The sequence below is a fragment of the Patiria miniata genome, unplaced genomic scaffold (genome assembly GCF_015706575.1).
Source record: "Patiria miniata isolate m_02_andy unplaced genomic scaffold, ASM1570657v1 HiC_scaffold_1, whole genome shotgun sequence".
NCBI classification, from domain to species: Eukaryota; Metazoa; Echinodermata; class Asteroidea; order Valvatida; family Asterinidae; genus Patiria; species Patiria miniata.
The window spans coordinates 30613964-30626807 of NW_024037047.1; the positions used below are offsets into that span (position 1 = coordinate 30613964).

Consider the following 12844-nt stretch of genomic DNA (forward strand, 5'->3'; position numbering starts at 1 on the left):
TTTTGGAGATGCCAATGAAAGGCTTAATAATTATTTTCACCATTTACCTAAAATGTGTACAGAATATGTCTAAAACACCTTAGATTTTGTTAGTTTTCACAGAGAAAAGCACACAAAAATAAAAGGCTTGGAGGTGTTCCTTGTGGGCTAAAACTTCAGCCAACTTCTTATTCAAAATGCTGATGACAGAGACTATATGGGTGAAATTGTGTTTAGTACACTGTTTCACTGCACCCTTTAGTGTATCATTGTAGACAATGTAAAGTTAACACGCAAACAGATCTGTGTAGCAATGAAAATGTAGGGCAAAAGAATTGAGCAAATGGATGCGAACAATTTAAGTCACAAAAAATAAACACCATGATCAAAAGTTGCTGAATCATGTTTTGAATTGGGTCTGAATTCAGCGTCTGAGACATGTTCTCACTGAGCCGATTGCAGCTACGTGATGTCGCGCACATGATCCGATGTATTATAGCAACCGCACGCGCGTGTGCGTCATGTCAACGCTCGCGCGCGCTTCGCCGAATAAAAAAACGAACTACTAACGGAAATTTCCAACGATGCGTTTTTACATGCATCGTTGGAAAGGCCTTCTTTCCTACCTTCTTTGACCTTCTTTTATTGTTTTCTTCAAAATGACAGCTTGCCAGAAAGAATAATTTCACAGGGAGTTTAGTCCCCTTACTATCTTTCACCCAAGTATGTGTTTCAACAATAATTACGTCAGTTACTTTCTGGACAGCTGCAAATGATGGATTGTAGCTTTAATTCTATTTTTTAACACCATTATCGGAAGGGCTTTCACAAAATCATGGCTAGAGATAGTGAGAAAAACAATCTCTAGACATTGAGTGGTTCACATTTTCGAATAAATTCTGTAATTCTATCTTTTATCACCATTATTGGAAGGGCTTTCAACCTGACGCCTCTTGGACAATGATTCTAGATTGGGGCTGGGTGGGTCGTGGTGAACCTTCATGCTGGATGTGGAGCTAACGACCGGCAGTTCCTTGAGAGAGCGAGAACCCTCATAACCTGTGATACAACACAAAAAGGGAAAGAACACAACATGTTTATAAATAACATCAATCGATAGAACAAACACATCCTGAATGGTACAACTGCTTAGATTGATGTTGGACAGGAGTAGACATTAAGGGAATCATTGAAATATGTGCTTGGACGATTTTAAACAAATACGTTTCAAACAATATACAATTTAATGGCCCCAGCCGACCAGGCCCCTGGCCGGTTTTAAACATCAGCAAATATTTGTTCCCATTCATAAATACCTTTCGGTCAAAAAGACAAAACAAGTCAAAAATTCACAATTTCGAATGATTTTGTTGAACAATTTTACTTCATGTTTTGTGAAACTCCCCTGTAACTATGTTTATGGGTATGTGCCTACGTGAGTAGTACTTAAAGTCTCCTTATATGGAGATAGGCGCACGCGTGGCACGTACAGCGCGATGCGGTGCCCGTGTAGTGTGAATTTAGTACTCTATGAGATACGGACTCATTGGTAGTACTGCGATAGGAGTTGAAATTTCATACGACACCAAAAAAAAAAAATGTTTAAAACCAGTGGGTGTTTTATCAACTGTTTAAAACTACTCAAATGATGGGCTCTCGACCAATAGGAATTGGGAAACTGTATTAGGTATTTATGAATATTACATGAAAAGAAGCATCCACTTTTGCAAAATAAATCTCCTTAAAGATGGAGGTACAAAACTTCACACACAATTTTCAGCAGATTTTTGAGTAAGTGGATACACTGGACATATGGAGAAAAAAGGTAAAAAATCATTGGGATCTGAGCTTGCTGTGAACCATGACAAGGAAGATGATCACTTAAAGAACATCTAGAGCACATGGTTCCACGTAGAAATGATTCTGATTCTTCAAATGTCATTGGAAAGACTGGGTAAACATGCTCACAGGAATAATGTGTGGATATGTTTACAGTGAGGATGACATGTACTGTTTGAAGTGATAGTTGAAAAGAGTCCCAACACCAGATGAGAGTAAATCCTCACATACAAGATGATCAATAAATATGGTTGATATTGCTCAAACATAAAGGTTGTCACCACAACTACACAAAAACTATAGTTAACCACGGCTGGTTGACTTTACATTTATGCCTCATCTAGTTGATTGTTGTTTCGCTCATAGTTTATACTAGAGTCATTGAAATTAGATGTTAAACACAAACAAAGGTTTCTTAAGTTGTAAAGTTTGTTGGTCTTTTTTTATATCTAATCATACATGTAATAATGCTGGCAACAGGTCTGCAGACCACAGAGTTTTTAATTTGGTTGTCTTTGACCCATCTCTGTGGGTTTTTTTTTAAATACACCTAAATAACTAACAATAATAAAATAGTCAATTCCAAGTTTGACTGGAGTCAGTTAAGATGAAAATTATACAAATAATGAATGTTTATGAGTGCAATGGTAAGAATAATTTCATGAGGTGACAGATTCCATCTGTCACCTCATGAAATTATTCTTTCCATTGCACGAATGTGAAACATTCAATATATGTTTTGTACAACACCTGGATACATCCTTGTCATCTGATTGGTCAGAGTCACAAACAGTGTGACTAATGGAACTTCTATGTACTGTGGAATAGAACTTCTATTTTTTGTGGTGCAGCCGGGCCATGACAAAAAATGGGACTAATAATTCAATGACTTGTGATCAAGGAGCTACCGATCAGTTGGCAGGAATTTATTCAGGCGTTGTATAATTGACATTATGATGAGGACTTGAACTTTGAGTTACGGCAATTTACTTAAACTCGAGGACCAAACGAATGAAAAGAAAGATGTTTGAAAGAAACCCAATTGCCTTGATTACTGATAGATTATTGAATAAGTCTACTACATGTTTGCTCAAATTTGACCAAATTGTGGAAAGTTAAAAGAATTTTTTTTATGCATCTGATAACTTTACTTGTGAAAAATGGTTACTTACAGCTTAAATTATGAGCTATTGATTTGTAAGCCTGACTTCATCAGCTTAGTATTTTGACCTTGATAACTATGAAGTTTACAACATGCCCCACACAACAGTCAACTACAACATTCTATGTCAACATTTAGATGAGATGTTATGGTCCTAACATTGACATTATGCCAAAATGAAAATCAAACAGAGTTGTTGTTAAGACGTCATCAGTCCATCACATGACATCCAATCCAAAGTCAAGACACAAGCTATTCAAATTATCTGTTGCAGTGGCATTTCTTTTTCATTTTTCATCCCGTTAGTTGTGATTTGACAAGGCAAGGTCACCATTTTTTGGTGGCAAATAGAGTATATTGAGAAAAAACTGAGTGTTTCATATGAATGGTTATTACCTTGTCTTCCACAGGAATTTTTTGATTTTTCAAATTACATGTAGTAGTGGGGCAGATAGGGGAAATATTTGGAAGAATTGTGTGCCTATGATGAAACAAATATGGAAGTTGGCACACAGTCAGAGCATGTCTTGAGAAAGATATTTGGCTATAGGGCCATCACAGATTTGTCCTTTAAAAAAATAAAGGTGGAACAACAAAGCAATTTTCAAAATGTTCAAAATGGCTGCCATTGCTTGTTATTCCCTGCTTGTATCATAAAACGCACAATCCCATCACCAATCTGCCGAACTATAGTGGCTGTGTTGAGGAGTTGTGCCATTTTCATTGACGGGGCTCATTTTCCAGTCTGCACACGGAATTGGTTTTTCCTTTTTTAAATGTGTCAGTAACTTCCAGTGAGTCAGTCACAATGACCAGGTTTTTAGTTGTTATTACACTGCTTCACATCAGTATGCAATTTCAATAAATTTGTTGAACCATGGAACCGTGGTCAGAGTGTTTTTTAGCGTGTGCTTTTTGCTAGCGCTTTTCTTCAAAATGGTACAAAGGATATACATGAAACTTTCACCAAATATGTCCAAAATACCAGCTTATAACATATCTCATTTGCACTTGTTTTGATAATTGCTATATATTTTTAATATGTTCTTTAATTTGGGTCCAGATCATTCTGACTCACCTTGTACACAACTGGGAATTAACAAAAAAGAGGAAATTCAAAGTGTGAAGTAACAAATGAGGAAATCAGCTGATATAAGGAAAAGTCTACCTGTTGACTTCTGATTAAAATGCAATATGACTTGTGATGGGTTTACTACCACAACCTAGGAAACTAACGTCATGGAGTATGATTGTATGAAATTCCACTGAATATGCATGCATACAGAGATCACTGGATGACAAATGACAGAAATGAGAATTGTTAGGTATTTCAAACTCACCTTATATTAATGCTCATACAATTCGCCAAAGCAACAAAAAATGGGAAACAATATTGTTAATATGCAAACAACTGTGGTTAGATCAATTCACATAATGCAATAAACAAAATGCATTGATGTTAAACACATGATATATATGCAAAATTAATGCTACATTATGATTGGAAAATAAGGCACAACAGGAATTTTTTTTGCATATTTCTACAAAAACCTAAGTTAGATGAAAGTTAGTATTTGCAGAAGAAGATATCTCTTTGGTACACTGTACAAAGCCGTCCTATACATAAACACTTTTGCCAATAACTTAAATATTTTCAACAATTTAAATACTTAGCTACATATGATGACAATGCTACCATTTGGGCACTTGCACTTTACCAATCTAGTCCGAAATAAGTCAATGTGGCATTTGAATGAGCAAAAGCACTTCGCGCCGGGATAATGTTTGCCGAAAATTTCGAATTTCACAAAAGGCAAAATTTTCCAGCCAACTTCTGATATACGGCCAAACGCCACAAATACTGATTCGCAAGAGTCATTTCAACAGTATTTGTATGATATTTCTTGCCGAAACCTCATATGTTTCAATACTCCGGGGTGTGCACTGGAGCGTAAATTGTACAACAATAGGCCGTGCACAACGACCAATTCAAGATAGCACACGGTCCGCCTCCACAGACTTCACAGACTTTGTGTGTGTGTAAGAAAGGCACGAGGGATTAGCATGTTTAGACGTCACCCGGAGGCGAGTCGAGCAATCTTAACGTCTTAACGCGTCAGCCGTGCCTTGTGTAGAAAAACAGCCAGTACATGTTATCACGTCCTCCGACGCGAACTGGTTGACAGCCGATTTTGTGCTAACAGAGCCTCCGTCTATTTCATAGAGACTGTAAGCACAGCAAAAGTACGCTTAACCCCGGAGGAAAAAGTTGCTTTAATTAGTGACGTAACAATAGAAATCCCCATGCACGCACAACCGTTAGCACACTATGAAATAGTGCTTAAGCTCAGCAGGATTTTCTGCCATAGTAAGCAAAACTTTTCTCCTAACTAAGCAACACAATGACATTGGGCCCAGAAGTAAACCGATCTAGAAGTGCTTCTTGAATAAAAAAAAAAACCAGGGGGAAAACAGCACAACTTTGTTTTTGATATAGATTTGATTCTAATTTTGATCTGGATTTCTTGACATTGAACAAAATTTCAGATACGTCATTTTCCCCAAATTATGGCTAGAACCCTTTTCACACTAGAGCCTCTGAACCCAGGTTGAACTCAACCCTGGGTGAACCCAGTGCCACCCCGAGTTGAGTTTTTGATTTTTCAACCCCGCGTTCAACCCCGCATCGTTTCACACTTGTTTCATGCAAATCAAGTTTATCATGCTCACTTACTACTGTTTTGGACCCTGGCAAGAATTTCAACCCCGGTTGAAAATCTCAACCCTGTTCTGGAGCAGGGTTGAGTTCAACCCGGGGCGAAATCAATCTCGGGGTTGACGCAGGGTTGACGCAGGGTTGAAATTCTCCAAGTGTGAAACGATGCATGTTTTCAACCCTGCGTTAACCCCAAGATTTGTCTAGTGTGAAAAGGGCTGATGCGGTTTTCTTCCAACCACCACCCCTCTCTTTCTCACATCATATAGAGTAATAATTCAGAAACCTTGTAACTCTGGGATGTTGTAGTACAGGTCCAGTGAGCCCGGGTTAGCGAAGGCTCCACGTTGCTGGATGTCTTCTCCTGAGATGATGCGCTTCACAGCAACCTCCACCTTCTTGCCATTGATAGTATACTTTACACAAAGAAGGGAAAAGTATGATCACTTCGGGCTTATGTGTTAGAAATGAACTTGCCTGCTTTGTCTGTTGACTGAATTTGACTAGTCACAGTGCTTGCTTGACATATGATCTGACTGCTGGTGACTAGCCTTTGTTAAAAGTATAGCAGGGGAAGTGGAAGTGAATTTTGACTGTCTGTGACTGCTTAAATAGCAGGAGGATTAATATAAAGGCATCCTGTCACTGTCTTCCTACCATGTATAGAGCATACATGCATGAAAAAGTAGCATAGTAAACTGGAATGCAAACTGGAAGACTGCCACAGCCTGAAAGTATGCATCATCACATATGGGTTGTGCAGGATTCTATGACTTTCCCATGACTTTTTCAAATTTCAACGACTTCAAATAATAAAGAATAACAAACTTCGATGACTTTCCATGATAGCTTCAAAGTGGGCACGTGTGGTCTAGCGGTAGAGCACATAGCTCATGATCGTGAGATTGTGGGTTCGAGTCCCGCGGTGACCATGCATGTTGTGCCCTTGAGTAAGACGCTTTACCTCAATTACTCCTCACAACCCAGGTGTTCATTGGGTACCGGTGTCACATGAAAATCCGACTCCTATGAAAATCCGACTCCATCACTATTACTGGTTAATCCCTCACATGTGACAAGTCACTCTCCTATACATAGGCCTATAAATAGGCTATTATCATACTTATGCATGCGCAATACTACCAATGAGTCCATATTTCATGGAGTCAGATATTCTAGCTTCACCTGCATTATTCAATGCTGGGAAGGTAACAGACTCGCTGTGGAGGAGGCGTGGCGATCCCCCCACAGCAGCATATGAGTCTGGCCCAATCACTAATGAAAGAGGGCACTCCATTTCTGTGAACACAGGTTCATTCCCTTCTCCCTTCAAATCCCAAAATTTTCTGGGATTTTTCCATGACCATGGGAAATTTACCGGGATATCCTTGGTCTCCAGGATGACCTCAGGGATGTGCCTGGCCGACAGCCCTGACCTGATCGCGACCTTGACCCTCCGCACCAACTCCTGGCTGAAGTCTCCCTCATCGGCCATCTTGAGGAACAGCACCACGCGCTCCTCGTTATTAGCGCTGCGCTGGGGGACACACAGACTGTCTTGAATCTCCTTAAAGTCTTCGACTGGTGGAGAACAAAGAAATAAACTCAGAAATCAGACCATGCAGGGCACAATTACAGCGCAGGGTTTTTCGTATCATTTTTTCTTATGAATATTGTCTCAATAGGTCTTACAGTGGAATATGTTCCCAACTCAATGTTCCCCCACTTTCCCGCCACAGAGAACAATTGTGTTCCGTGTTTGGCAAATCACTACTCACTTCCCACAAATTCAGAGACTGGCTGCCCCCCCCGATTAGGAACAATGGGGTAAGAAACAATGATCATCTCAGCACAATACGCTGTAGGACTAACAGGTACAAATGCAGCTCTATTCCCTACTTAACTGATCTGATTAACAAAGATATGTGACCTCTTTTTCCTAAGTTGATGAAGGAAATCGTTGTTGGTCACAGTTCCTGGTTAACTTATTTGTGGGTTGGATATGTATGAGTGTATAGAGCTCGCTCAATGACGGCCATCTCTGTGGGAGGACTGCGACTGCGTATTTTACGCAGTCGGATTTGAATGATTTTAATGTTTATCACTTGTGTGTATTTTGTTGTAATTTACCTTTTTAATGTATCTTTCACACGGTGCTCTGTAATTTTAATATATAACGATTTTTAATGTGTGTAAATTAAACTGCAATTCGGCCTTTTGGCCGTGAAAGTTTAAAAAACTAAACCATTAATAATAATAATAATAACAATTCCTTGGCTCTGCTAGGCAAGGAATCTTCACTATCGCAGAAAATAGGGTTTGTGTTCTAGTTAAGGTTTGCGGTAATACATCAAGTTTTCAACCTACCAGTTCTTTTCAGAACCACACATCTTCCCAAAAGAGATTTCTACGTGGTGTTACCGCAAACCTTCACTACTAAGTTTTCAATCTTACTGAGGGTTATCGTTAGTGTGAAGTCCAGGATGTTAAATAAATGTTAATGTGTTTTCAACTTCAAAATCTTGACCAACAGTTGGCACAATGCTATCATCAAGGGTTAAACCAAAAAGTTAAAACAAAACGAATTTCAATGTTCATACTCAATTTGTAGATGTCTGCACTTCCAAATCGTACACCATTGGGATTCAAAGTACCATCACTGGAAATAAAAAAAGATTATATGAAAGACTATGAACCAAATATTAAAGGTAGAGTACATCATTTGTCATTTGTGCATTTTTTTTCGTTTGAAGCAACAAAAGTGCTCAAAATCTAAAGAAGGGTGCTTAACAACTAACCTGATGAAGTTTTAGCTCAGTGAATGCAGTATATTCCGAGAAAACAATATTCTAGGATCTCGATTTCAATCCAAAAGTTGCCAAGTCATATTTATAAATTACGCCCGAAATCAGCGTCTGGGACACGTTCTCATTCAGCCAATTGCAGCTTCGCGATGTCACACACTGAACCGACGAAACGTAGCAACTGCGCGCACGTGCGTCGTGTCAACGCTTGCGCGCACCAGTTGCCGATTTAATAATGAATTACTAACGGGAATTTCCAAAAATGAGCCTTTAGACGCATCTTTGGAAATGACCTTCTTTCATTGTTTTCTTCAAAATGACAGCATGCCAGAAAGAATAATTTCACAGGGAGTTTAGTGCCATTACTATCTTTAAACCAAGTAAGCTTTTCAATGATAATTTTGTCAGTTACTTTTAGGTAAGCTGCAAATGATGTACTCAACTTTTATGGTTACTGAATAATTCCATCATTATTTCATAACAAAATCTACACTCTGTTTTTCTGCATATGGAAAGAATGACGCTGACTTTCGGTTTGTAAAAAGTATAGATGAAATTTCCTCGTGAGAGAAACTTGATCCAAGCGTAATAAGGAAGATTTCAGTTCTTACCTTCGTCCTTGCATAATGATACCGCCAGTCTCTGGATTGATCATGCAAAAATCACCATGAGCCCAAACACCTGTATTTAAAAAAAAACCAGCAGTTCGTTTGTAATCTCTTTACAACCAAGAATCAAGGAACAACATTTGCCTATGAATAAACAGTTTCTGGAGATCCAAGTATTTATCCTAACCTTCCCAAATCCTCCAAAATCCTCTCTGCAAAATGGAGGATTTTGCTGGATTGAGGCTACATGGCAAAAATGTGTAGCAGATTTTACAAGATGCACTGTGTCAAGGTCTTGGGCCGGATCTTGTGTTGTTTATGCTCAGCTGTGCATAAATGTAGGCCTTTATTATACTTGAAATCCTCCGCACTGCTCCGGGATGTCACTGGCTCTGGCTCAATAAATTGACAGTGATTGCCGGAGGATTTTGCAGGATTGAGGCAGTCTTTTAATGGCACACGGAACCCATAGCCTGCCGTCTCTGTGATGCAGGTTCAAAACCAATTCAGGCTCACATGATTTCTTTAGTCCATACCTAAATCTGTGGGTATTCAACACAATATTTTTCGTAATTCTTGCGGGATTGGTTGCCCTTCACTGACTTATAAACTGAGTATACAGTGCTTATACGTAGGTGAAGGGCAAAACCTAATATTAAAGTTACATCACCCCGACGCAAATTCCATCTTATGAATGATCCTATATGTGACGCAATCAGGCTACATGAGTCGTTTGTCGGGAATTTTCATTTGGAGATTCAGGCCAAAGTAGGGCCACTCCATCACATTACTTCATCACATTTCTTGGTGTTCCGACTTCCATAATTTTTGAACTAAAGATGGTACCAGCATGCGGTTTACACAGCAGCAATGCTGAGATTGTGCTCTTTTCAAATCTGTAAAAAAAAAATTGACCAGGGTCAACTCTTTTAGCTTGATCGCATCACATATGCCTTTAAATGAGAACTATTTCTCTTTTTTTTTAATCCACACCAGCCAGGACAGTGTAAGATCAATGATAGGAAAGATATACACTCGGTTTTTCAGGGTCACCGTTTGACAACGAGAGGGAGTAAGACTACCCTGGCTAACCAACGCGGCTGTAAGCTTGCTGATTGCGATATTTTAGAATGTTTGAACAATGGGTCTCATTCTAACACTGACCTGGATATTTGCAGAAGTATGCTTTCTTGTACTTGACTCCGTCTGGGTCGTTCCAGAAGTGCGTAGGCATGCTGGGAAATGGCTGAAGACAGATGAGCTCGCCGCTCTCATTGTACACAGCCTTGCCTTGTTCAGAAACAAAAATCCTTTATTTCATCAAAAAGAAAGGACCTCACCAATGGGGAAAGATTGATGTCAACAAATTTGCCAACAGACCCCAGGATTTGTTCCCGGTCACTGGGCCATCGCAAAGTCAAGGGGGGGGGGGGGGGGAGGGGTCCGGAGGCTGGACACCATCGGATGATCTTGGACACTATTGAACAATAGATGGCGCTTTTCATTGTGGTATATTTGCGGACAGATACATGATTTTGCTGACAGGACGATGATGTTGCAGACATAAAACAAAGGGGGAGGGGTTGACACCCCACCATCCCTTAGCTATGCGTGTTAATATAAGTGTTTGGTTTTAACCTGTAACTTTTCACTAACAGTGACCTAAATTATGAACAACTCTGTTCTAGCATTTCTAATTAGGTTGGACACAACTTTTGACTAGCACATCAACAAAAATGAATCTACACATGAATTGATGAAGGATGTGACTTTGCGTTTCATTTTGCAAACGTTTAGCAAGTATTTTAAGAACAATTTAAACGTTTAGCCATCCACAAAGGCTGACACCTGTCCATCATATCTGCAGACCGGTGTGACTGACATGATAAATCAACAATGGCTGACATAGTAAATAGTGGGCAGTCATTGATAAAGTAAAAACTTAACTCTGTGTACCTCGAATCAAATGTAATCAAGTACTGCAGTGCTTTCTAAGGTTTTGTAAATTATTGAAAAGTTGACTGGAGCGGGGCTTGAACCTGCGACCTCCGGATTACCAATCCGGTGCTCTACCAACTGAGCTATCCACCTCTATGTTGGCAGTTCCCCAATTCATCAATACTTTGTTCAAGGGGTAGGTTTGAAAACATCTTTAATTATTTGTGCTTTTCCAAAAAGGTTTCGTTTACATGTTTTGGAAAATTTGTAAATGGATTTAGAATGCTTCGTTGAAACGTTTACTATATATATACTGTTACTTTATTGGGACTTTTGGAATGGAAGATGAATTTTGGGTAATTTTTGAGCGGTGTCTTGTGTACCTTCATGGTTCCAGCATTCTATAGCCATGCCCAGGTTTCGGCTTTGAAGTTCCCCTCTGTACACAGGCACCGTGGGATTCTGGCCGGCAAAGCAGGAAATCAGATCTGTGCCACCTAGGAAACATGTATCCACGTTACTCACAGTTAATAAAAAAAGTTTGAAAATGTTTTTTCGGATAATGTGATTAGAGTCTTGACACGTTGAATGCGCACGTTGAATGGGCAATTTGAATACGTAAGTTGATCCTGAAAACTGGCAAGATTTTGCAAAAATTAAACGATTACGCCCTTATTTTTAATTTTTTTTTACAACCCCTGAAACAAATGATATTTCCCAAACTGGAAAAGTAACCATTTTGAAAAAGGATCCCTCCACAACATAGTGCCACTTTCCAGCACCCAATTGCATCCATAATGCTCAGAATTGGAAGCCCCAAGTCCAGGCCAAAGGTGCAGTGCTATGTGTCTTCAATTCCCCAATTCCATGGCTCTCAGAACTCTCTAATACATGATAGTTTCAATGTATAACTTTTATTCATGAACTCGGCGGACAGATACTCCTCTCAACCCAGGGCACCCAGCGGGTTCTGGCTCTGGGTTGTCTACATACCTGTGATTGATCCAAGCAAGAGATCAGCCTTGATCTTGGAGTAGACATAGTCATAAGAATTTGGAGTCAGTGGTGAGCCCGTAGAAAGGATGGTGTGTAGGGAGGTCAGCTTGTGTGTGCTGCCTGGAGACAAGAAACAACAAACACATAAACATTCATGGTAAACACACAAAAAATCACGGATATTTGAAGAGGAACGATTTCAAGAAATGATAGACGAATATCAGTTCGAAACAAACTTGTTTGCAATAAAATTTCAATAGCTGACTTCATGAAAATTGCTTAACTTTCACTTTCACGTAGAGAATGACATTTGCTTTTTGAGTAACCCCAGCACAATCGATAGAAAAAAATTACTGCAACCTCTGGCAAGAAGTTATTATTGGAAATCACATATTAGGCCAAGTTCGCGCAAGGACTATAGTTGACCAATGGTTAACTAACGTTTGCCCGAACTCTGCCTAGTCGACGGTGGTTGACTACGCTAGTCGACTATTTGGAACCAGCCTACTGGGGTTGGTTGCTTCGCTGGTAACCAATAGCCACGCGCATTCATAACGCTAGCAGAGAGCCAGGATCCAGAAGTTTTGCGATGACATTTTGACCAGCGTTTGACTAGAGACGTTCGCACGTTGCTACCAGTGTGCAGGCGTAAGTTACGTCACAAATCAACCACTAGTCGACTAACGGTCCTTGCCCGAACTTGGCCTCAGATGTTAGGGGTGGGAATGCCTTGAAAAAGGATAAAGGTATGATTGATCGGCTAGTGAGGAAAGTTGAGAGGATGACGGGGTTGTGCTTGCAG

The 12844-nt window shown here is 39.7% G+C and overlaps 1 protein-coding gene and 1 non-coding gene across 2 annotated transcripts in view; both read right to left on the bottom strand.

Moving 5' to 3' along the window:
* Positions 1-679: 679 nt before the first annotated feature.
* Positions 680-12844, bottom strand: part of LOC119728646 (acetoacetyl-CoA synthetase-like) — a 28062-nt gene continuing 15897 nt past the window's right edge. Inside the window, exons 11-18 of the mRNA XM_038200960.1 lie at positions 12040-12162; positions 11430-11543; positions 10273-10398; positions 9112-9181; positions 8297-8355; positions 7075-7277; positions 5983-6112; positions 680-1038 (exon numbers count right to left, since the gene is read on the bottom strand). Of these exons, the coding sequence (XP_038056888.1) occupies positions 887-1038; positions 5983-6112; positions 7075-7277; positions 8297-8355; positions 9112-9181; positions 10273-10398; positions 11430-11543; positions 12040-12162 (977 nt within the window). The 3' untranslated portion in view covers positions 680-886. The remainder of the gene's footprint in view (positions 1039-5982; positions 6113-7074; positions 7278-8296; positions 8356-9111; positions 9182-10272; positions 10399-11429; positions 11544-12039; positions 12163-12844) is intronic.
* Trnat-ggu lies at positions 11127-11199 on the bottom strand. Its single transcript has one exon. It is a non-coding gene; the product is annotated as a tRNA-Thr (tRNA).